Source organism: Nymphaea colorata, chromosome 1 (genome assembly GCF_008831285.2).
Source record: "Nymphaea colorata isolate Beijing-Zhang1983 chromosome 1, ASM883128v2, whole genome shotgun sequence".
In the NCBI taxonomy this organism is placed as follows: domain Eukaryota; kingdom Viridiplantae; phylum Streptophyta; class Magnoliopsida; order Nymphaeales; family Nymphaeaceae; genus Nymphaea; species Nymphaea colorata.
The window spans coordinates 17,427,837-17,454,012 of NC_045138.2; the positions used below are offsets into that span (position 1 = coordinate 17,427,837).

The following is a 26,176-nucleotide window of genomic DNA, read 5'->3' on the forward strand; positions in this document are numbered from 1 at the left end:
TCTATCCAGGTGGAGCGGCGGATCCATATGAAAATCGCCAGATTTTTCGTGGGCATTGAGTTGGCCTTCAGCGAACTGGTAAAGAGCCGATTTGATTCGAATTGGCCGATTCACCGATTTTAATAACACTGGATTTTACAATGATAGAGGACCGAATTTTGATACAATCTTCTTCATCGTTTTTCTCCATATATAATTTTATTTCTCCAATTATTAATTTATATGATAAAGACTAGTTGAAAAGTATTGCCCACTTGTTTTCACATGATTGGGTATGAAGTGAACTAACAAACTCTTGTTCATATAACTAAAACAAAATCAGAAATTGAATCAAATGGACCGATTCTAAAAAAATAATAATAATAAGAAAAAGGAAAACATAGAAAAGCTTATCAAAAGTAAATAAACAAAAAAATTTTAAAAAGTGAACAAAAAAATGATGTGTCTCATATGGGGTAAGCTGGGCATTGAAATAGATTTTGGCAGAGATATAGGCAAAGATGAAACCTAAGGCATTGGCTCTCAGCTTTGAGACCATCAATGAAACTTAATGACTCGTTAGCATGAGGAATATTGTGCGAGTGTTTTATGAATCTTACTCAATTATTGAGTTAAATTTATGAACTACTTGAATAATTTTTTAATGAATCTTACAACCTCATGCCAGATAGTTCAAGGTACCTTTCTGCATCTTATTGACATGCAACCCGTTCCTATTACTGCTCTGTCGTCACATAAAAACATATTTATACCATGTGCCCTATATAATCTACTTTTTATGTATTTTTATTTTTCTAACTTTTTGTAGACTTTCAAGTGTTTTTTTTATTTAATTACCTCGAATCGATCCATTTGATTGATCAAACCATGTGAAAACCATGTGAAAACAAGTGGGCAGTACCTTTCATATAGTGTTCATCATAGAAATTAATTAAAACGAAAAGTGGAATTATATATAGGAGGAAAACGACCGAGAAGATTGAAAAAATCCTTTCTCCATCAATGTACGTCAAAACCAGTGACCGATACTGTTTAAGGAGTATTTATAATGGAAATGAAATGAAGAAAAAAATAAAATTATATACAAAGGAAAATTATAAAGAAGACTGGAAAGTCTTTCCTCTCGTCGATGTGAAAGCAAGTCGTGGTACATTCTTCGTTGAGTCTTCGCCATAATAATTAAGTAAATAATATATATATTTAAATAGGTGTGAATAACTTATGCGCCCTAACCCTCTCCAAAAAAAGAAGTTTGGTTTTTTTTCACACTCGTTGCCTAAACACTTCAACCAGGTCTGAAATTGTTGTCAAAATACTTTGATTTGTGAAATTAAACCTAGTTCTCCAAAGAGTACTACCTAAAAGCTTTAAAATTTTGAGAAAAAAAAAAGTGCAAAATCGATTGAAAATGAAGAATTATGCCATATCACATACAAGTGAAGAAAAGTCGCAATATCTGAATACCAACCCAATGTTGGTCTGCTCCCTTTTCGGGAAAGATATCCATTTTCATGACCAAAAACTCAATAAATGGATCTTTCTAATCTGTTTGAACCAGAGCCAGATATATATTTTTTGTGAATTTCATTTCGTTCACGTTGGTACAGGGCTAACCTGATCTGGACCCATTTGTGCAATATCTGCATCTCTATTGGATTTAACGTTTGGATCAAGAACCAAATAAGAGCACCATTCACCTACTTAGTTCAACTTCAAGGGAGGTCAAGAGTTCAAAACCCATGCTGCTGCAGAATAGGGCCTATCTAAGCTCAGCAATCCTCTTCTTTTTTGCTTGACCAAGAGAAAGAACGAAACCACATTTAACTAGAAGAGGTCCTCATGAATCGCATATATAAGAAGAAAAAAGTTACATTCTCATTCAGTTCTCATCTATTATGTCTACTTCGTTTTACAAATTGGTATATGATTTGCCGGCAATTAACATGCCCATCTTTCCCCGTTGTTTTTTGCTTGCATTAACATATAGAAATGTGATGTGGACCAAAATTTGAATCTATACTTCACCATATCTCTGCTTTTTCAGATTTCTGTATGTCATGTTTTCAATTCTTGTTCCTTGCTGTCAAAGTAGAAATAAACATATCATTATCTTTAAATGATGTTGTCATTTGTCATACTTTACTTTCGATCCCCTAGTTCGTATGATTTTCTTTCGAGACAGCACGTTCAAAGGAATGGGTGTTTGCATGGCTGGTGATGCATTAGCAAAGGGAGAGTGGGCTAAGTAGGTTTGGTGTCTCAACCGATGACTAGGGGGAGAAAGGAAGAGAACCGGTAGATAGGGCCAGCACTCGAGTCGGAGAGTTATCCGTCTACATGACCCTACACACGTTTTAATGTGAGCACCAAAAAGAGGCTAAAGAATTTTTTTTTTTTGGTTTTTTTTCCTCCCTCTCTTTTTTGTTTCTAGAAGTGTTTGTTTATTTGACTGAGCCAGGCTGGGTAGCGTTTTGATGGGAAGATCTTTTTATTAGAATCTCCCGTCTTTCGTCCTTAGACTTAAATTTTATGTATTTTTTTTAAAAAGAAGCATGGGAAGAATTTTTTTTTTATATATAAATGCATAAAATTTAAGTCGGAGGAGGAGGGAAGGGGATTTGAAAAAGAATATCTTTCCACCAAAGTGCAACATAGTCTAGCTCAGTCAAAAAACATTTACATGTGCCCCCATTTCCCTCTCTTGGTGCTCACATAAAAAGACGTGTCTACTCATGTAAACGATTAAGCTGGGCTCCAGTACCCTGTACCGGTTCCGTTCTATCCTTCCACTGGCTATCGGTTGGCCCCCAATAACAATTTAACCGACTCTTCCCATTGCTAATGCATCATTAACCACACAAACACGCCTTGCTTCTACTGTGTCGACTTGAAAGAAAATTAGGCAAGCGGGGTCAGAAAGGTTGGAAATGAACAAAACTGCTGAATAGAAGTATATATATGTATATTAAATAAGTTGAAGGCAACGAGTCATTTTAAGTTTCATCCAATCACGGCCACCCAATGTATTATCGGGCAAACACAACGAAAAAAACTGTCCATAGCATCGCAGACTCGAAATGCATTGGTGGTGTGTTGTAAAAAGGCCAAAGGATTTCTTTATCAACAGTGCTCTGCAATTGATCAGGTGATACTTATGTGAATGGTTCCACTAGAAAACTGTATGGGAATGGTTAAGTTCACTTTAACTTCAAAATTCACCAAAAATACAAGATAGTTGACCAAATATTAGTGTTATAATATAATTAGAGCAGTAGCGGAGGCAACTGTGTTGTGATGTAGGCTGTTGCCCACACGAGCCCTTGAGAAGGCACTAAAGTAAAACCATGCGGACTCTTAAAATGCTTTTTGTTTGTAAAGTACTAAAAATAACATATTACATCCTCCAGAACAATGTAAGCTTTTTACAATTTATGACTTGAACAAAAAATATTTTATTTAAAAAGTTTTTTGGTTTGAGATGGAAAGGTCAAGCAAGGAGGGGAAGCTTCATCCTCTTACCTTTTCGCACCCCAGAAAATCGTCAACTCCCCATCAAAGCCACGTCCCCCCTCTCCGACCACGATGACTCCCATAATCATCAGCTCCCCTCGCTAGCAATCGGATTTGCAAACATAACCGGTTACTCTGTCATATCTGGCCTGGTGACGGGGATGGAGCCCTTGTGCGGCCAGGCCTACCACACGCAGCAATGGAAGCTTATGGACTGCTCTGCGGGTGGGGTGGGCTGCTCCGGTTGGCCGTGCCGACTTGAGTCTGCTTGGAGTGGTGGTGGTATGAAATCATGGTGGTGCTCTGCGAGCTGCTGGCGGACCCAAAGGAGGTGATGGTCTCTGTGGTTTTTTTATGGTGCGGCGAGGACGAAAATAGTCTCACCACGGTCGCCTCCTTTGGGTTTGCCAGCAGCCTACAGAGCACCACCATGATTTCGTACCACCAACACTCCAAGCACACTGACACGCAAGTCAGCATGGCCATCGGAGCAGACCACCCCACAGAGCTGTACAGAAGCTTCCATTGCTGCTTGTCGTAGGCCTGGCCGCAAAAGGGCTCCATCCCCGTCATGAGGCCAGATATGACGGAGTAACCCGTTATGTTTGCAAATCCGATTGCTAGCGTGGGTAGCTGACGATTATGGGAGTCATCGTCGGAGAGGGAGGACGTGGCTGCTTTGATGGGGAGCTGACGATTTTGGATTGGGAAGAAAAGCTAAGAGGAGGAAGCAGGAGAAGGAGATGGTGGCTTGCACACTTTCTTTTCTTCCTTTGCTACGTAAAACTAGTCAACAGCTGGCATCAAAGAACGAATGTGAATAGAGAAGAAAAGAGTGCAAGGAAAGAGGAGCTTTTTTAATCCAATCTCCATACTCATCGCCTCAAGAAAGGAAAATGCTTTTTCTACTTGTTCGAATGAAAACAAAAAAAAAAGAAAATCAAATCCAATCTTTCTTTTCTTCCTCCAGTTTGTTCGTCACCGCATAACGTCAAAGAATCACATGCTACATGTTTTTGCCCAAGATGATGATGATAAAGGATATCTCAATAAGCATCAATCTGCAGGGGCAGTCTGATAGGCTCGAAAAGCCCAAGTAAAACATCTTTTTGTGTACACAGAAAAACATTTTGAGGACAAAAAGTTAGAAGCCTTCAGCTCTCTAGTCTTTTCTTTTTTGAATTTTACCCTTTTTTAACAAGCCAATCTGGTGACGTTTTTTCAAGAAAAAAAAGTCTCGCCTTCATGCTCTCTCTCTCTCTATATATATATATATATAAATTTTTAGTGACAGGGAAGCACCAACACAAGATACCGAATACAGTCCCCCCAAAAGAAAAGCCCTCATCGGAAGGCAAGCAACCCAATATATTTCATCTGTTTTTTTCCCTTAAGCACTCCTCTGAACAGTGACCCCGAAATGATCATATTTTGAAAAATTTGGTTTTTGTTGATTGGATAAGATTTTTCTCAGTGACCTTTTCTTTTCATTTTCTTCCTTTCTCAGGGGCATCAATCCATAATGAAATACTGGAAGGGTTGGAAGTAGGAACCTTTCAAAATTGATGTTGCTTCTGAACTAATTTTATGAACATGGTTAATAATCTAACTGGATGGAATTTAGCAGATTATTCTTCTTGTGGTTCTAAATCGTTTATGGTGGTGTAATTTTCAGAAACCATTTGCAGGAAACTCTTGAAAAGATCCCCATTTCTAGTCCCTGTCCTAAGAGGCTTATAATCTCTCTCTCTCTCTCTCTCTCTCTCTCTCTCTCTAGGGGATATGTTGGTTTCTTGCATTTGGGGCATTAAAAATAAAAAATAGAAGACATGAAAGTAAAAACTGAGAAGCAAATCGAAAACATATTTGAGAAACAATTTTCAACCCACTCAAAAAGCTCATTACAATATCTCTCACTAAAAATTTCCTAAAAGAGTATGTCATGGAATCGAGTGAATGCCCAAACCTTCACTTCTCCGATCTCAATCCTCTTAGGGTTCAGGACGACCTACTTTTGTTGTATAGGGTTAAACACCACGATACTTTATTATTTTTTGCAGTACAAAAAGTTGATGCTACAAAAGTTTGAAACCGAGACTGACTGCTTGCTATCCCCCTCCCTCCAGAATAATATATAAGAATTAAATGGATTCAATAAGTGAGAGATGAACCAATTACTTGAAATAATCTTTAGGCTGATAAGGAAAGAGAGGATTCTCCAATCTTCCTCATCATTTTCCTCCCTATATGCGTTTTATTTTTTTTTCAATTATTTAATTATTATGGTCAACATTCCTTGAAAAGTACCGCCCACTTACCTTCACATTGGTGAGGGCAAAATTTTACAATCTTCCTTACCATTTTTCTCTATATATAATTATATTTTTTTCTTTATTTAATTTTTATTATAAATACTTGATGAAACAATAGTTCACTTGGTTTTAGCAATGTGTTCAAATTTTAAATCTGAAAGCTAAATGATTCTATGAACCGGTGAATCGAATCCGAATAGTTTGTGAATAAGAATTAATTAAAGATTTATTTAGATATAAAAATTAAACAATTAAAAAATCGGTCAGGAAAAGAAGTAAAATTTTAAAAAACTAAAAAAAACACACACACACACACAATGAACTCATTTAATGGCGATTCTGCACCTGCTAGCAACATTTTTTTTAGTAGCAATCAAAACGAGTTGTTATTTAAGGTGCAATTAAAAAAATTAAAACTTCTTGTACACTCTATTCTAATAAAAAAAAAGGTTGAAGGGCCATTTGTACAACTTTTGGTCATCCTTCAATCAATACATATATAAGGTGGAGCGGCAGATCCATACGAAAATCGCCAGATTTTTCATGGGCATTGAGTTGGCGTTCAGCGAACTGGTAAAGAACTGATTTGATTCGAATTGGCCGATTCACTGTTTTTAATAACACTGGTTTTTACATTGATGAGGATGGGATTTTGATTCAATCTTCTTCATCGTTTTTCTCCATATATAATTTTATTTCTCCAATTATTAATTTATATGATGAAGACTAGTTGAAAAGTATAGCCCACTTGTTTTCACATGATTGGGTATGAAGTGAACTAATAAACTCTTGTTCATATAACTAAAACAAAATCAGAAATTGAATCAAATGGACCGATTCCAAAAAAATAGTAATAATAAGAAAAAAACATATAAAAGCTAACTAAAAGTTAAAAAACAAAAAAAAAGAACAAAAAAATGATGCGTGTCACATGGGGTAAGCGGGGCATTGAGATAGATTTTGGCAGAGATATAAGCAAAGAAGAAACCTAGGGCATTGGCTCTCAGCTTTGGGACCATTAACAGAGCTTACGACTCGTTTGCATAAGGAACATTGTGCGAATGTTTTATGAATCTTACTAAAAAATTGAGTTAAATTTATGAGCCACTTGAATAATTTTTTCATGAATCTTCTCCAATATTTAAGGCAGATTCATAAAACAACCTCATGCCAGACAGTTCAAAAGTACATTTCTGCATCTTATTGATAGGAGCCCGTCCCTACTGTTTTATTGTCCCATATAAATATATCTATACCCAGTGCCCTATATATTTTATTTTATGTATTTTTATGTTTCTAACTTTTTATAGACTTTTAAGTGTTTTCTTTATTTAATTACTTAGAATCGATCCATTTATTAAACAAAATGAGCTATACAAAAAAAGGGAAAGGATAACAAAGAAAAAACTACTATCCTTCAGCACAGTATAACCAAAGGCTGACTCAGCTATTCCGAAAAACAATTGTCATAACACTAGATACAAGAAAAAACTAAAAATCAGTGTGGGTTAGCCAGCATAGAAACAAACGTCCCTCCACTCCTTGACGTAGGAAGTAATGAAGGATCCAAAATCAGCCGTAGGATGATCCCTTTCAATATTGACATTGTAGTGGAAATCATTGACAAGCATGTGGAACTCTGACCATATTCTACTGTTGTCATAATGTTGTTGTATCCTCCAGACAACGGCTTCGATCCTAGTGCAAATAGTAACACAACCGCCATACTCCTTAGGATACCTGAACAACTTTTCCATCTTCTCCAGCTCACCAGCGAGTACCCTGCCCCTTGGGCTCAACAATATAGCCATACCATTAGCTCCGTCACTGAAATAAGAGTTCCCAGCAACCCTCAACTTCCCAGCAATTTCGACTTGTATGACCTCAAAAAAAAGCATCTTAGAAGGTTCTCTACGCCTGGCAGAACACATAAGATTGGAAATGGCTCAAGTACGGACAGTGCCTTCCGTTTCCTTGGTCCCTTTGATACCCAAGAACCCAAGTACGGACAGTGCCTTCCATTTCCTTGGTCCCTTTGATACCCAAGAAAGTCGCCTCACATGTCGACCATACTTCTTCTTTAATATTAATGGCTGCACTAGATTTGTCTTCATGCATCAGCTTATTGCAATGCCACCAAATTTGCCAGCACATAATAGAGAATGTGATTCTCCAACACATCCTCAGCCACCCGTCATGCACCTTCCTATGCATCCATCGTTTGATTTCAAACTAGAAATTACGAGTGGGTGACTAGATGACACCGAACTTGGCCAAGATCCATTCCCAAATTCTCTGGCTACCTAGCAATGGAGGATAATATGTTCATTAGTTTATTCAGCTTTCCTACAAAAAAAGCAACTGTTATCAAGTTGGAAACCTAGTTTCTTGATTCTGTCTAAAGTGGGTAGTCTGCCCTCGCTTGCAAGGAAGCTGAACCAGTATGTACTAGATGAAGCATTTCCTTGCCAAATATATTTCCTTTATCTCTCTCTCTCTCCTTGGCTCCCCTAGTATGATCAAGAATGTCTCCAACTTCAATACAAGATTGATGGTTGTCTGTCCAAACACCTGGTCAGCTTCATTAGATAGAGGGATAGAGTCTATGTTGCCAATGAAGCCTATGCACACATCCTCAACAACATTTGTGCCCCCTTGCTCAAGAGCACTTTATTTTTAATCGAGATATTGAGTTCTCTCGCAATATTAACCAAACTATCCCCACTAATATGCTGGATAAGTGGGCTACCCTGCCAAGGATCGAGCCAGAAACGACAACGGCTGCCATCCCCAAGACTATTCTTTTGGAGGTACTTATCCTTGTACACTTTGGCCCAGACGCCATCATCCATCAAGAGTATGCTACACCTACAAGCCAACAACACGTGGTTCAAGTCCTCCACTTTGTGTAGGCCAATGCCCGCAAGATCATATGAGTTACATAGTCTAGCCCAACTGATGTGGTAGATATGCCAAGTAGACTCACCATCATTCCAAAGGAATCTCTTGCATATGTTTTCAAGTTTTTTATTAATTCTACGAGGAAGACTTCAGACCGTCATCCAATAGTGGGGGAGGGTACTCCAAGATATTCAACTGGAAGAGAGCCCATCGTCCATTGAAGCATGTTCCCTAGATCCTCTACCCTACAATCCAAAGTTTTGTCCAGGAATACAACAAATTTTTCTTTGTTCACTTTCATACCGGCGAACTTCTCAAATTGCTCTAGGATCTCTTTAAGGAGCTTGTGGAAGCCTTAGAAACCATGAGAACATCGTCTGCATACATAACTGCTCATGTCTCCTGAGAAACATTCCGGATCTTGGGAATTTGGATGTTCTTGTTGCGGACCTCCACTTGAATATGACGATTGAAGATTTCCATAACTAGAATAAAAAGGTATGAAACATCGGGTCCCCCTGTCTGAGTCCTTTAGAAGCAATGAACTTGTCCCCCAAGCGACCATTAATCACCATCTCGTACGACACTGAAGAAACACATTTTATCACTAACTCTGTCCATGTGGGGTGAAAGCTCAACACATGCATGCTTTTCTGCAAAAATTTCCAAGTTCTATCATAAGCCTTTGAGAGTTCCAACTTAAGAAAGCAACCCCCTTTCGACCAAAAATCTTTTGAATTAGCGATCTCATTTTCCCATAAAATGTTGTCTTGAATTTGCCTCCCTTTAGAGAAAACAACTTGGTTCCTTTGAACCAGTCACATGACGACATCCCTCATCCTGATAACTAGTATTTTGCAATAATCATATAAATGGTGTTGCATAAGGATATTGGCCTGTAATCCTTAACTCTGATGGCATTCGGTTTTTTTGCTATCAAGCAAATCATGTTGTGGTTAACACTTCCAACAAGTTTCAACCACATCATTTTCTATGATGCTCCAACAATCCTTGTAGAAATAGTTCGGGAAACCATCTGGGCTAGTAACACTATCCTTGTAGTTCGGGAAACCATCTGGGCCAGTAACACTATCCTTGTCAAGATTCTTGACCGCCATTGCTTTCTCCTCTCTCATGATTGGTCCTAACAACCACTGGTTTTCTTCATCGGTAACCATGTCGCCATCTACTATACCTACAAACAGTTCTCCAGAAGCTACATCAGACCCCAAAAGCTGCTGAAAATGAGAGGTACAAGCCTTCAAGATATTGGCTTCCTCTGTATGTGTTTCCCAATCAACTTCGATGAACCTTATATACCGCTTAGCCGTTGGCCATGATATGAAAGAAAGCTATGTTTTTGTCCCCCTCTATGAGCCATCTAACCCGACACCTTTGCTTCCACATTATTTCTTCCATACGGAGGAGCAAACCTCTAACCTCATACTCCTGTTTAGTAGGCAGTACCTTTCATATAGTGTTCATCATCGAAATTAATTAAAATAAAAAGTAGAATTATATATAGGAGGAGATTGAGAAAATCCTTTCTCCATCAATGTACGTCAAAACCAGTGACCGATACTACTTATGGAGTATTTGTAATAGAAGTTAAATGAAGAAAAAAATAAATTACATACGAAGAAAAATTATAAGAAAGACTGGAAACTCTTCCCTCTCGTCGATGTGAAAGCAAGGGGCTGGTACAAAATTCGTGGTGTCTTCACCATAATAATTAAGTAAATAATATGTATATTTAAATGGGTGTGAATAACTTATGCCCCCTAACCCTCCCACAAAACAAAACTTTGGTTTTTCTTTCACACTCGTTGCCTAAACACTTCAACCAGGTCTCAAATTATTGTTAAAAAACTATGATTTGTGAAATTCAACCAAGTTTTCCAAACAGTACAACCTAAAAGCTTAAAAAATTGAGAAAAAAAATGCAAAATCGATTGAAAATGAAGAATTATGCCATATCACATAGCAAAAACTCAAAAAATGGATCTTTCTAACTTGTTTGAACGAGAGCCAGATGTATATTTTTTGTGAATTTCATTTCACTTTGGTACAGGCTAACCTGATCTGAACCCATTTGTGCAATATCTGCATCTCTATTGGAATTAACGTTTGGATCAAGAACGAAATAAGAGAACCACTCACCTAGTTAGTTCAACTTTCAAGGGAGGTCAAGAGTTCAAAACTCAAGCGGGGTGCAGAATAGGGCCTATCTAAGCTCAGCAATCCTGTTCTTTTTTACTTGACCAAGAGGAAGAGAGGACAAGAGAAAGAACAAAACCACATTTAACTAGAAGAGGTCCTCATGCATCGCATATATAAGAAGAAAAAACTTACATTCTCATTCAGTTCTCATCTATTATTTCTAATTCGCTTTTACAAATTGGTTTATGATTTGCAGGCAATTAACGTGCCCATCTTTCGCCGTTGTTTTTTGCTTGCATTAACATATAGAAATGTCGATGTGGATCAAAATTTGAATCTATACTTTACCATATCTGCTTTTTCTGATATCTGTATGTCATGTTTTGAATTCATGTTCCTTGCTGTCAAAGTAGAAATAAAAATATCATCATCTTTTAATGATGTTTTCATTTGTCATATCTTACTCTTGATCCCCTAGTTCGCATGGTTTTATTTGGAGATGGCACGTTGGAAGGAATGGGTGTTTGCATGGCTGGTGATGCGTTAGCAAAGGGGGAGTGGGCTAAGTAGGTTCGGGGTTCCAACTGATAGCTAGGGGAGGAAGGAAGGGAACCGGTAGAAGGGGCCAGCACTCGAGCCTGGGCTGGCCGTCTACATGAGTGGACACGCGTTTTAATGTGAGCACCAAGAGGAGGCTAAATGAGATGCTTTTTTTTTTTTTAATTTTCTTCACTCTCTTTATTCTTTGCAAAAGTTTTTGTTTCATTTGACTGAGCCAGGCTGGGTAGCATTTTAGTGGGGAGATCTTCTTAGTGGAACCCCCATTCTCTCTTCCTCCCTCTTAAATTTTATGTATGCATGTATTTATTTATTTATCTAAACAAAGTATAAGATGAAATACTTTTTTTATATAAATAAATATATAAATACATAAAATTTAAGACGGATTCAAAAAAGAATATCTTTCCACAAAAATGCTACCCAGCCTGGCTAAGTCAAATAAACAAAAAATTTCACAAAGACAAAAAAGAGAGTGAAAAAAAAAAACATGTACATGTGCCTCCACCACCTCCCTTCTCTTGATTCTCACGCAAAAACGAGTGTCCACTCATGTAGACGATTAGGGGGGGCTCCAGCCTCTCCTACCGGTTCCTTTCTTCCATCATGCTGGCTATCGGTTGGCCCCCAACACCTATTTAACCCACTCGCCCCATTGCTAATGCATCACTAGCCACCCAAACACCCATTCCTTTCACCGTGCACTCTCGAAAGAAAACCAGGTGAGTGGGGTCCAATTATGGCCACCCAATGCATTATAGGGCGGGGATGACCAGATAAACTGTCCATGATATCGAAATGCATTCGTGGTGTGCGGTGAAAGGCCGAAGGATTTCTTTATGAGCTGTACTCTACAATTGATCAGGTGGAGGTTACAATTGTATGGGAATGGTTTCAATGGAGAACTGTATGGGAATGGTCAAGATCGCTTCAATTTCAAAATTCACCAAAAAAGTACACGATAGTTAATCAAATATTAGTGTTATAATATAATTATAGCAGTAGCGGAGGCAAATGTGGGCTGATGTAGGCTGTTGCCCGCACGAGCCTGGAAAAGACACTAAAGTAAAACCATGTGGACTCTTCAAATGTTTTTTTTTTGTAAAGTACTTAAAATAACATATTACATCCTTCAGAACTATGTAAGCATTTTACTATTTATGACCTAAACAAAAAATATTTTTATTAAAAAGTTTTTTGGTTTGAGATGAAAAGGTCTAGCAAGGAGGGCTAGCTTTCTCCAATGGACGGGAACATACGATAGGGTATAACCGTGATACGTTAAATAAAAAATAAAAAGTATATATATATATATATATATATATATATAAGTACAAATAACATTTCTTCTATGTTTCAACTTGCATATTTGTATCTTCCTTTTATAATAGATTGGTATTACAAAGAATTCGAAATAAAAACTGATCGACCCTTGTTAAGTTATAGTGAAAAAGAATCATCTCCTGAATCTAATAGGGAAGGGAACAATTTGATTCAAATCCACCTATTCAGGCCAATTCTCAGTGATTTTACGACAATGCTCTCAACCCCTTGAATAGCAAAAACAATATCAACAATAATATAATAGGGAATTGGATAGATTTCCCCAAGGCTGAGAGATGCACCAGTTCCCTGAAACAATTCTATGTAAATAAGGAAGAAGAGGATTCTCCAATCTTCATTTTCATTTTTCTCCATATATAATTTTACTTTGTTTCAATTACTTGATTATTATGGTCAACATTCCATGAAAGGCACTGCCCACTTGCTTTCACATTGGTGAGGGGGCAAAATTTTCCAATCTTCCTTATCACTTTTGTCCATATATAATCGTATTCTTTTTCTTTATTTAATTTCTATTATAAATACTCAATGAATACAACTGTTCACTTGTTTTTACCAATGTTATCAAAGTCTGTTTTTGATGGGATTGGAAAGTGATGATTCAGAATAGGTGAATCGAATGTGAATCAGAATCATTTCTGATTAAAGATGTATTAGAGACTTGTCCATATAATCAATAGAAAATCAGAAATCGAATGAAATGAACCGATTCCAAATAATTAAACTTATGAAAATGAAAAGCGTATAAAAGTTTTAAAAAAATAAAAAAAAAATATTAGAAAATAGAAGATAAATTAATTATGTATGGTACATGGAGGTGGCACCAACATTCAACTACATTTTTGCAGGACACTGGTTTTTATTACGGTAGAAGCTGCAGAAATGCGCCTGACTAAAATGAATGCAAGGAAAAATCACTAGCAATATGCCCTCAATTGTGATGTGATATATCATGATCATGCCCCATGAGGAGGACAGTGCAGGGAATCTAACTCGCAAACCCTTTTTATTAGAGATTGCTAACTAATCAAAGGCACATCTAAAATCAATTTCCGGATATTTCTTATCTTAATAACTAGTAATGACTAATGAGAGATCTTATGATTTGTAATAGCGTAATGCAACACAAGTAGACCCATCTAGCCACTCATACATTGAAATATGAGTAGACTAGGTTGGGTCAAAAAAAGTCGTTTTTGGCTCGTGTCCAGAAGGGATTTATATATGCAAGATTTCTGCAATTTTCTGTTCAGATTTGGAGGCTATCTCCCAATACACTACTTGAATTTTGATGCATTACATCGAGTAATCTGTTTAATCTTTTCTGCCCAACAAGGGCGGAGACAAAAATTTTTCATGAGGGAGGCCGAATTAAGGTTTCTAAATTTTAACTAGGCCGAACGTATCATTTTTCAAAATTTTTATATAGAAATTTTCTAAAGTTTACATGTAAATTTTCTAAAGTTTACATGAAAAATAGTTAAAAAAAAATTTAACTATTTCTCTTATTATAGTTCAGCATTCATTATGTAGTCGAGTTGTGTCAAGTTCTTGCAACTAGAACTCGACTCACTGGACATTTCGAACATACATTTGAACGCAAGCTTGACTCGTTTCTAAATGAGTCGAGTTCTGAGAATCAAGTTCAGGTCGAGCTTGAATTGGCTCGACAGATTGGGTGGAAGCTTTGGCATTCTTTGAGGCCATAGGTCAGACCCTACTCACACAAAAATTATGTTCTTTTGCCAATAACCATAATTCCTTTTGTTGGGTCAAATATTACATTTGTTTCAACTAGACTACTTTGGTTGTCGCCTATGCGCATGGCATTAAGGTATCAAAGTAAATTACCAAAATGTCCTTAAGGCAGCTGGTCGGTTTTGTATTAATTTGGGCCCTTTTCCATTTATGGCTGTGTCATGTCTGATTTCATGTGTATTTAGTTCATTTATATTTGGTCTTTTTACATCCATATAATTTGAAAATCAGGTTAATAGGAATTTCAGGGTAGATTATTCTATTTAAATATTTTATGTTGTGGTCTTTTACGCAACCAAATCTCAAATTCTACACAGGCCAGTTATTATTTTGAAACTTAGTTGTATGGTTTTTCCTCAAATTTAGCATCAAATGTATCCTTCATGATAGACTGAGCCAAATTCAATATTTAAGTGACATTATGTTGATGAACAATATGGTTTATTTTAGCACAATGATCGATCTTGTCCATCGACCAACAACTCTCAAATTGACCAGATTGAAATAAATATATGCTATAAAGGAGTACCCGAGCGGTTGGAATATTGTTTTAAAGATTCCGCTTTCTGCATGGTAGAAAATCACACTAATCCAATTTGTTTTCGGTGCATTTGGAACTTTTGAACTCAAACCATTTATATTCTTAAGCATACTTAAGGCAAAACAAGAAGTAAAGACCCTTATAGTTTACCTTATTTTAGTTTATCTCGATGTAATATTTAATTTTATGTTGACATTACTAAGTGTAGTACGATATGTGAATAAAAAATAATCTAATTAAGTTTGTTTTAATTGAAAACATGTTGGTTTTCTGTCACATTAATCTCATCTTTAATTAGTAAACAATTGACAACAAGAATCTTGGTCAGTTTCTAACAATATAAAAAAGTTACATTTCCTTTCTCCCTTGTAGTTGATTCTTTTGTTGAAAAGTTCCCTTTTTCAAACTCAACTTTGGAAAGGTTCGCAAAAATCAGCGAGCATTTAAAAGGTGTTTTTGTCTTTTTTCGTAAAAAAAAAAGTCCCTTTCAGATCGCCCAACCTTGGCACATAAAAATCACATGCATCTTAAAATAACATAAATGAGTTATTTGCTATCTTCAATACAGAAGAACAGAACAGACCTCAAACTAAAAGCTCCATTTAGAACTTTGTTGACGTGACTCCATAAGGAGATTTAAAGAACAGAAAGAAAACTCGAGTTCTTTGTGAAGGATGTGAGCAAGAATTCAAAATACCCACTGGAATTATTATATAAAGAGAGTGGCAGACTAAGGGAGGGAAATCAAATCCACAGAGAAATAGAGAGAGAGAGTATGGCACCTGAAGATTGGACAATAGAAACAGACGTATTAAATGATTACATTCAGGAACAGGCAGTCAAGTTGGGGATAGAAAAGAAGATTGAACTCAATTTTCCTGTCAACCATTGTTTGTCTTTCTCTTCTCTTCCATAGGTAAATTACAGTTTATTTATCATTCAGTATGCAGTAATGTTTTTTTCTTTCTTCCAGCCAACTATCATTGGGATAAGAGAAGATAGAGAAGGCATCCTAAGGGTATTGGACAACGAGCAGCTGGAGACGTGCATGATTATGCAGGGCTATGATCCGTATGTGTTTATATATATATATATATATATGATCATTAGCTTTTATTTATTAGGGTGTGTTTGTTTCGACAGTTTAAACAAATTGAGGATCTTCCAAACGCAACCTGAGTTCTTTTCACATTTGATCTTATTTTCTTAGGGATTTGGTACTTTGCGTGCGGCTTCCTGCAAACCGGGAAGATCTTCAACGAAGGGCTGAAGCAGCTGGTTTTAAGGTAGAGGTGGAGCCCGTAGAAGAATCTTGAATGATGGTTTCTTCATTTTCTTCAGTTCAGTTCGGGGTTTTGTGATGTTGAAGACCAGAATATCTTTGCTTTCTTTTCTTGGAACAGTCATAATGTAACATTCCATGAGTTTGTGTTTACATGAAAATAAGTAAATTAAGAATCCGAATACGAGAATGTGTTGGATGTGATTTTGGATACCAGATCTAGATCCTGTTATATGATCCAAATGTGGATCTTGTTCTACTATGCCTGACCCTCCTTGGAATGTCGAAGCTGGGAGGAGCAAAGCACTCTCTCTCTCTCTCTCTCTCTCTCTCTCGACCACCAACCCACAAACTGGCGACATTGAAAACAAATATATATTATATGCAGAAAATCTCACTAATGCAATTCGTTTTCAATGCATTCCGAACATTTGAACACAAACCATTTATAATCTTAAGGATACTTAAATCAAAACAAGAAGTAAAATAGATTTAAATCGTCCCCACCATGAATATCAGTAAAAGTAAAGGCATATAGTTTATCTCGATGTAATATTTAATTTTATGTTGGCATTACTAAGTGTTAGTAAGATATGTGAATAAAAAATAATCTAATTAAGTTTGTCTTAATTGAAAGCGGCCTGTTGAAGCTGGGAGAAGCAATGGACTCGGTCTCTCTCTCTCTCTCTCTCTCTCTCTCTCTCTCTCTCTCTCTTCCCCCTGTGTGTGTTAATTCTACTTGCTCCCATTGTGATATGGAAATAACCCGATTTGGAGCCGTTTATGCAGGATCTGTGTTTTTGTTTGAATTAGTTTTTTTGGTAACTTTATTGGTTCGGAAGTAAGAAAGCCGTTCACCTTAGTTTAAGTTCAAGGGAAGTCAAAAAGTTACAATACTCAAGGTGGCATATAGAGGACAAATCATGACTAACCCATGCTTATTATTGAGGCCTAAAGAAAAGTTGTGTGGGCAAATGTCCCATCCCGTGTGTCAGAAGTTCCGATTCCAAACCTGGGGTTCATGTAATTTCTACTTCCCATGACAAACAAATGTAATTAACTCTTCTTAAAGGTGCCACCTTTTATATGGAAATGTTTGCATATCGTTGTGCAGGAAGATGTTCATCGTGAAAATGTAAATGATTTTTCTTCATTTTTACGTTATTAAAATCCTTGCGACCTAAAAATCTTTTATAGGAATAGCAAACTTGGCACTTCAAAATTAATTGGAGGTTAGGATTTACCAGGCCATGAAAATCATGCTTTGCATAAACCAGCCATTAACTAAGTTAAAAGATTAGGGGGACCTTGGTTGCAACGGAACTAAGTTATAATAATAATAATAGTAATGACGTGACTCCTTTAAGGACCAAATTGGGGTCAATATTGTTTGAATGGGCAGAGTTAATGAACCAAGTATTGTTATGAACTCCGGACTGATTCTTATAATTTTCTTTAGGATGCGTTTGATTCCCCGCAGATCTCAAATCCGAGGGAATCTCAAATCCATGATTGCTGAACTCGACAGTTTTATTAAACAGTGGATTCAGCAGCACCCTCTCCCAACGTGAATTTCAAATCCTCATTTTTAATGTGAAAAACTTAGATTTGAAATCGGATTTTGGGAAGTGGAGGGGGTGGCCGACTTGAAAACCGCAGATCAGATCTGCAATGATCTCGGATCACCACAGATCTGAGATCCACAGTAATCAAACGTGACCCTATGTTCATTGTATGACAATATGAATAATATGTTATGCGGAAAACCAAACAATGTTTTTGTATAATATGTTATGTTGGAGGGGGTGTTCATTGATGTTATGTTGATGAACAATATGATTTGTTTTAGCACAATGATTGATGAAACCTCTAAGCTACGTTTCGTTTTGTTCCTTGACTTCCAACCCACAAAATAAATATATGCTATAAAAGGGGATCACCTGAGCGGTTGGAATATTGTTTTAAAGGTTTAACTTTCTGCATAGTAGAAAGTCTCACTCAGCCTATTTGTTTTAGATGCATTTGGAACGTTTCCATTTATATTCTTATGTATACTTGAAGCAAAACAAGAAGTAAAATAGATTTAAATCTTAACCATCATCAATATCAGTAAAAGTAAAGACAAATGGTTTATCTTATTTTAGTTTATCTCGATGTAATATTTAATTTTAATATTGGTAAGTATAATTAGATATGTGAATAAAAAATAATCTAATTAAGTTTGTTTAGTTGAAAGCGTGTTGGTTTCCTGTCACATTAATCTCAGCTTTAATCAGCAACCAATTGATAAAAAATAATCTTGATCAGTTTCTAACAACATAAAGAAGTTTCATTTCCTTTTTTCTATTACATATATAGTTGATTCTTTTTTGAAAAGTTCTCATTTTTAACTTTGGAAAGGCCAGCGAGTATTTGAAGGGTGTTGTTGTCCTTTTTTACAAATAAAAATTGTCTTTCAAATAGCCCAACTGTGGCACTAATATGTGTGGATTAGTAAACACAAAAAAAAAAAAAAAGTTCAGATGCAATTTGAAATAGCATAACTGAGCTATTTGCTATCTTCCATAAATAAGAATAAAACTGCTCTCAAACTAAAAACTCCATTTATAACCTTGTTCACATGACTCCATTAGGAGGTTGAAAGAAGAAAAAGAAAAACTCACATAGAGTTCTCTGTGACTGTGAGGGCGATGGATGTGAGCAAAATGCCCTTATATAAAGGGAGTGGCAGACCATGGTCGTGATATTAAATAGAGAGAGAGCGAGAGAGAGAGGGAAGACTATGGCGTCTGAAGATTCGAAAGCATCGCAGGAAACGACGTCTGAAAATTCGATGGGGACTATAGCGTTTGAAGATTCAAGAGCAGTACTGGAAACGTCGTCTGAAGATTCGAAAGCACCACAGGGAACGACGTCTGAAAATTCGATGGGGACTATAGCATTTGAAGCTTCGAGAGCAGTACCGGAAACGTCGTCTGAAGATTCGGGGGAGTCTGTGGCGTTTGAAGCAGTACAGGAAACGGCGTCTGTAGATTCTAGAGCAGTCCTGGAAATGCTAAATGATGAACTTCAAGAACAGACAGAATTCGTATTGGGGCCATTAAAGGAATCTGTACTTAGCTTTCACATTAACCATTTTCTTTTTCCTTGCATTACATTTGATTTATTGTTATGTATTAATGTTTTTCCTTGTTTCTAGCCAACCATCGTTGGCATCACAGAAGAAAGAGAAGTCATCGTAAGCATATGGGACAACGATGAGCTGGAGACGTGCATTATCATACAACGTTATGACCCGTATGTATTATGGATTATTGTTTTTTCTATATGAACATTGATGGATTTCTGTTTTCTATATGATCACTGGCTTTTATCTGTCAATTCTTTTCACGTTTGATCTTGTTCTGTTAGGTCTTGGAATTTTTGCATGCGGATTCCTGCAAACCAAGAAGATCTTAAACAAAGGGCCGAAGCAGCTGGTTTTAAGGTAGAGGTGGTGCCCTAGAAGAAACGTGAATGACGCTTTCATCATTTTCTTCAGTTCAGTTAAGTTCAGGGAATAATGAAGACCAGCCTATCTTTGCACTCTTGAAAGAATAAACCAGTTACTGCAGTCTGCTGTAGTGCTGTTCTGTTTCCTTTACGTGTTTTTCTAGGTACTGTCCTTTAATTGTTCACGTGTGACTCAGTATAATATATATCTTAGTCAAATTGCGCCATTTTTTTTTCTTTTGCTAGTTCTTCACCTCTTAGATTAGTTCTTAATTTTTCTTTTCTTAGATCGGTCATACTGAATCCATATTTGACAATTTGAAAAAATAACATTCGTTGAGTTTGTGTTTACATGAAAATATGTAAATTAAGAATCCGAAGATGGGTATCAGTTGGATGTCATTTTGGATACCAGATCCGGATAAATAGATATAGATCCATTTCATATGATCTAAATGTGGATCTGGATGTATGATTCCACGAGCCTCCTTGGAATGTCGAAGCCGCAAGGAGCAATGGATTCCATCTCTCTATCGTGGTAGTATTGAAGAATGTTGAGTTTGAACCGGTTCTTCTTCTCTCCCCCTTCCCTCTTCCCCCCATCCCAATCTCCACCCCCTCCCTCTCTCTCTCTCTCTCTCTCTCTCTCTCTCTCTCTCTCTCTATATATATATATATATATATATATAGTGCATGATCAGCGTATGTTCATGGGCATAACAGTAGGATTTGGGTCGTAGATCCACAGATCTTTATGTATTTTTAGATTTAAATTTAGTTTGGCCCTACCCAGATCCAAAGGTTGGACTGCTCTGGCTCCGCCACTAATTAACTCTTCTAAAAATATCTACCGATCTCTGTAATGAAGATACTCATATTGATTCTTTTTTTTAACTGCTTTGACTCGATTTAATCAGATTTTGTATACTCATCAAACTCCAATGGATATTCTGGCACAACAACATGCACCATTCATGAATAATTGGGCCTGAGTTGAAGATTGTTCTGGCATTACATATGCTTACGATGAACCTAAATCTGATTAGAGTCTAATTCATCTTTGTTTATTCTTCTCTGCTAAAACAGAAAAATATTTTATATTTTATATTGTTCTCAAAATAGGAAAATTCTACTGATAATCATCCCAAGTACGTGGTGAAAATCACAAGTTCTTGCGAAAAAATTAGTATCTATTGTTTGTCATGTAGACATCTCCATTGCCGCCTGCCGCTATTGATCTATATTGGTGAAAATTGTCAAAAGTATTTATTGTACACCACTCGAATGAAAGGCCAAAGTTTTCTTCCTTTATAGTTCCTTTTAGATCTAAAATTGTTTCTGCACCTAGGTTATCTTACAATATACCTTTCAATTCGAGTTTTGCATATGTCATTGGTTTGCATTCCAAAAGCATAGTACTCAAGAAAATCAAATTGAAGACGCATCAACATCTCGCCACTCAAGACAGCCAGCAATGCTACGCCCCTTAGAGTGGGAAATATAGACGGAATGTGGTTGGTTTCTAGTCTTAAACCTCCAGCCCACCCTGCTGATGCTAGACCAGTGAGATCAATTAAAAGGACCAAATGTCCGAATGGTGTAGTGTAGCTGGTTTGTGACTTCCAATTTGACAACTTAAACTATATTAATGTTGACCACATCATTAATGATGTCATAATAATCCGTGAGTCCAAAATTGGGCCGAAAATTGAGCCCCGAAAATACACTGTTTAAAAATAAAAATAATTACAACCCATTAAACAACAAAAAGAAAAGGAAAAAAAGTCTGAGGACAACACCATGATAGTCCAACTGTTTTGGGCTCAAACATGCGCTGGTTATATGAACAAGCCTGTGTACCATTATATTGTGCATAGGTCCATGTGTATGACATACACTTTAGGAGTGGCCCAAGAACCCAATGAAAGTAAGTCAGGAGCACAATTTGTCGTGCATTAAGCGCTGTGCACCGTGCACGATGGCGTACATGTAGATGTCTCGCTTCAAAGATGTGCCACATATGGTAGACGATGATCAGACGCCAGCTAGTGGTGCTCCAATGACAGATTCCGGACCAACCAGCAACTAAGACACTCTCTTGATGCAACATCTGCTAAGAGGAATCTTTCATCTTCAAATTCTCGAACTGTTACACCACACAGTGACCTGCTCCATCAGTAACAACCATTATTTGAGAAGCAAAATATACAGTAATTTGCACGAGTACTGGATACAAATATCTAAATGCGTCACCAAATTACATAAACTTCGAACGAGGTTATTACTATATCTACAAACACAGAGTTTAAGCAAAGTTAAAAGCAATCTGTCAGCATGCTGAATCTACACAATTGAAAGATCATAGATTGCAGCTAGAATAAATCTTCAGATGGCAACCGCATCTAAAATGGAGGGTTGTAGAAGAAGAAATAACTAAGAACATGCTAAGTAATTAAATTATAATGACAAAGGAGCCAAAATTTATGCTAAGGTTCCATTCTCCAAAATAAAATCGAGTATTATGTAAGAAGCAGTAAGGCAACCATAACAGTTTTGGCTTTTATGATCATGTAAGGCCTTGTCATCATCACACATCTCGAAGCATACAAATGTATGACTGCTTACTCCATGAATAAAAAGGAAGTTTAATTGACTACCTAGACAATGGAGCAGTTATACATGCCGCAGAGCTGGAGAAGCGCCGCCTGATTGGCTGAATCCAGTGACCCTTGAATAATTGCTGGATATTTTCCTGGTGAAAGAGTTGAAAGCCTTGCCAAACTTGTTATTACGTATTCCTTTGGATCCTTAATGGCCTCTACAGGGTCCTCTTTTTTCTTCCAAATTGCAGTGTAGCCAACAGCTTCACATATATCTGAAACTCCTGGCTCATCATCCACTCTTTCTTGCTCTGATCGTGACAGCAATGTAACAATGCTGTCAAGCAATTTTCCCCACAAAATCAGCACGGGTGGTGAATCCTGCAACAGACTAGAAGATTCACACAACAGTCCAGTTGAGGCAACCAGGCATAGTTTAACCTCTACAGAACCTGTGATTAATTTCAGATGTGGAATCCAAAGTTGTTCTAAAATCACCCCAAAAAGATTCTCCTGAACTGCATTTATGGTGTTGACTAGAGTCGAATGCCCATGTTTCACCAGGAACAGAGACATGAATACGAGCAGGGATTTTATGAATCTTGTGGTCCTCTGTTTGTGCAAGCGCGTAAACAGGGCATTCCAAATGTGAAGAACATACGGAGACATGACATCGTAGCTCAGGTTTTCAATCACCGTATTCACAACATAGAAACCAGACTCATCCGTGAGAGCAGAACCGATAAGCGTCTGGAATATACCAAGAACCTCACTTAGCCGCTGTTTCAACTCCATGGGAGCCTTTTCAAGGTACGCCTGCAGCAGCCTCACCAATGCAGGAACGTTCTCCTCTCTCAACCACAATCCTGGAGAAAGAAGAGCGTCAAAAAGCTGCATATAGGTTGCTGGTAGAGGTGGCCTGTTCATGTCCATCGCCTGACCAAAAATTTGAAGCGCATAAGGCAGAAATTCGATAATGTCTTCAACCAATATCTTCTGAAGCATATCGAACAGGCTTGGTTCTAAAGTTTTTATCAGCGAAGGGTCCTTCTCGCAAGTTCGCCTCACCAACTCAACTATCGATTCAAACAGGTAACGGTTAAAGGTTGGATTCTTCGAATTCTTGCAGACCTCATAGACTCTAGTCTTCAGACCGGCAATGCAGGCTGCAGCAAAGTCTGCATTAAACTCTGCGACAAGAAAAACACGCCATATGCATTTCATGGCATACTGATTCTCCTCGGATCCCGGCAATTCAAACACGTGATACAGGTTGGTCATCAAGGGAATCAAGAAAGGAGATATATCAGAAGCAGTGTATCGTTCCCTTCCGTCATCTTTGACGAGCAAAAGCTTCTCTATGCAATTGGCAGCATATGAGTGAACCACATTGGATTCGGCAGTCAAAAACCTAACAGCATGGGGAACGAGCTCGAGCGCCAGATTTTTTGGTATTCTACTGCGGAAGGTAGTGAGGAACTTCAATGCATCGGCCTTCAGCATCGGCTGCGAGTTCACGTCTGCGCACTTCAGCTCGGGATCGATTACCGCCTTAAAGAAGCTCCACACGTCCACCAGTTCGTTGCGGGGGTGTGAGAAGTAGACCACCAAGAATATAGCACAGTCCTTATCTTTCCAATTCTCCGTCGGGTTTGCAGCATACTTCTCCATCATGCTCTGCATCTCTGCAGACAACAAAGCCCTTACCTGCTCACGGTACTTCCTCAACAACCCTCTTACAAGGTCGCACGCTATCCTCCTTCTTGTATCCACGTCGCTCCCTTCGATGTCTCTCCTTATGTATTCAACGTAATCCATCTCGAACGACTCCTCATCGTCCTCACGAACCCGGACATTGGGGATCACAATGCTCTGACATATCAGCCGAAGAGTATCGGGGCTTGCAAACAAAGAATGGTCGACACTGGTGCTAATGGTGGTCAAGAACTTAATGGCGGCAACTGTGAGCCTGTCGCGATTAGGCATCGCCGAGACGGAGACCAACAAACTCCCCACAGCGGAAGCAAATCCCGAGAGAAACGGGCGGAATTTTTCTTCATTGTTATTCATGTAAAGGTTGATATTCGTACAGACGGCCTTCCGGAGCTTGTCCGCAACCTCACGGCCGCCGCCAGACTCGTCATTGTCGAGCAGGGGATAGGCCGTAGTAAGGTACTTCTGGAATTCGCCCATCCACTCCTTCATGTGATCCTCAAAGAATTGCGGAAGCTCGTGGGAGTTGAGAGAGAAGAATATGCGGCAACAAAAAAGCTGGCTCTCGAACCACCGGCGGAAGAGAAGGGCGTCTCCGCCGCCGCCCCCGGCAACAGCGGCGTCAATTAGGCGTCCGGTCTGGAGGAAGAGTTCGAGAAGCGGTGCGGCAAACCCGTCGACACAGTACTTGAGGTCGAGGAGGAGGTCATTGGTATAGTGCTTGGTTCGGAACTTCTTAAAGATTGAGTGAGTGGTGGCCAGGGCGCCGTTGACGGCGGAGTAGTCCAAGGAAGCGGCGCCCGAGCGGACGCTGGCCACGAGCTCAGGAAGAAGGCCCGGCCAAGCCTTTGGGAAGTCGTACTCGCCGATGACGGCGAGGGACTTGCTCAGCTGGCCCTGAATGGAGGGCTGAGACGATAGCATAATGCGGACGGTCAGGGTCCTGATCTGCTCCTTCTCGGCATCGGCGATAGCGGAGGTTGCCAAGTCCGGGGACGGCGACCACCGGGACCGGAGGTGGTTCTTGAAGGCGACGGACGCCGCGAGGCGGGCCTGGTCAGGGGCGGAGGCGGAGCATAGGAGGCGGAGAACGGCGAGTGCGTACCCGGGCCTTTCGGCCGCCGAGGCGAGGTACTCCTCCGCCTGCCGCCTGGGCTGGCGGTCCGGCGAGAAGGTTTGGAGGAAGCACCGGGTGAGAATTTCTAGCGTTTCTGGAGAGGCATCCATCTAGCCGACGATCGGAGAGAGCGCGAGACACAGACGTCCTACCGTCGGCAATGCAACGGCGAACTCCTTGCATCCGGCGAGCACACAGAAAAACTGCCCTGTTTGAATGGAGGGAAATGAAAGGACACTAACGTAACCTTTGGCAATGAAAGGATACCGACGTAATGTTTGGCAAGGCAATCTTGGAACAACCTGAAATGGGATTTGTATCTCCATTCTACAAAAAAGTTGTGTTTGGTTGATAAAGATCTTAATTCCACGGATTTTGTTCCAATTTTCTTTGATCTCTTATAAAGAATAATGATCGTTTGGTTTGTAAAGATCTTAATGCTAGGGATTTTATTCCAATTTTTGTTGATCTTTCGAAGAAAAAGTAATGGCCCTGGGAAAAAAAAATGGAGACGTAAGAATTCTCACTTATATCAACCTTATTTATAAGTAGTGATAAATAATGGGTAGCTTTCGGGGTGTCTCTATGACTTGTTTATGATACCCGGAATTTATTTCCCGTGTTTGATGAAACCTTTGAACTACAAATTCATTTTGTCATTTGCCCACCAACCAACAAATTAATAAAACAAATATATGCTATAAAGAGGCACCTGAGCAGTTGGAATATGGTCTTGAATATTTGACTCTTCTGCATTGTAGTAAATTGCACTAAGCCAATTTGTTTTAAATGCATTAACTTGGAACAATTCAAACTCAATGTTCTTAGTTATACTTAAAGCAAAGCAAGAAATAAATCTTACATCAACATGATTGAACAAATTCAAAG

At 38.3% G+C, this 26,176-nt stretch overlaps 2 protein-coding genes across 3 annotated transcripts; one reads left to right on the forward strand and one right to left on the reverse strand.

Annotated features, from left to right (window-relative positions):
• The first annotated feature begins 19,135 nt into the window (after positions 1 to 19,135).
• LOC116261164 (uncharacterized) lies at positions 19,136 to 19,871 on the forward strand. Its single transcript, XM_031639830.1, has 3 exons — positions 19,136 to 19,478; positions 19,566 to 19,663; positions 19,778 to 19,871. Exons 1-3 carry the CDS (start codon positions 19,149 to 19,151, stop codon positions 19,869 to 19,871), a joined length of 522 nt encoding a protein of 173 aa, XP_031495690.1. The 5' UTR covers positions 19,136 to 19,148.
• Positions 19,872 to 21,619: 1,748 nt separating this feature from the next.
• On the reverse strand, positions 21,620 to 25,486 carry LOC116268195 (exportin-2-like). 2 transcript variants are annotated; one of them, XM_031649967.2, is made up of 2 exons: positions 22,516 to 25,486; positions 21,620 to 22,004 (listed from the first exon to the last, which is right to left on the reverse strand). In XM_031649967.2, the coding sequence occupies exon 1, from the start codon at positions 25,396 to 25,398 to the stop codon at positions 22,516 to 22,518; it is 2,883 nt and encodes a 960-aa protein (XP_031505827.1). In that variant the 5' UTR covers positions 25,399 to 25,486; the 3' UTR covers positions 21,620 to 22,004. The 2 variants fall into 2 exon arrangements, with proteins under 2 accessions (XP_031505827.1, XP_031505824.1); XM_031649964.2 differs by having other exon boundaries at positions 21,620 to 22,024.
• Between the last annotated feature and the right edge of the window lie 690 nt (positions 25,487 to 26,176).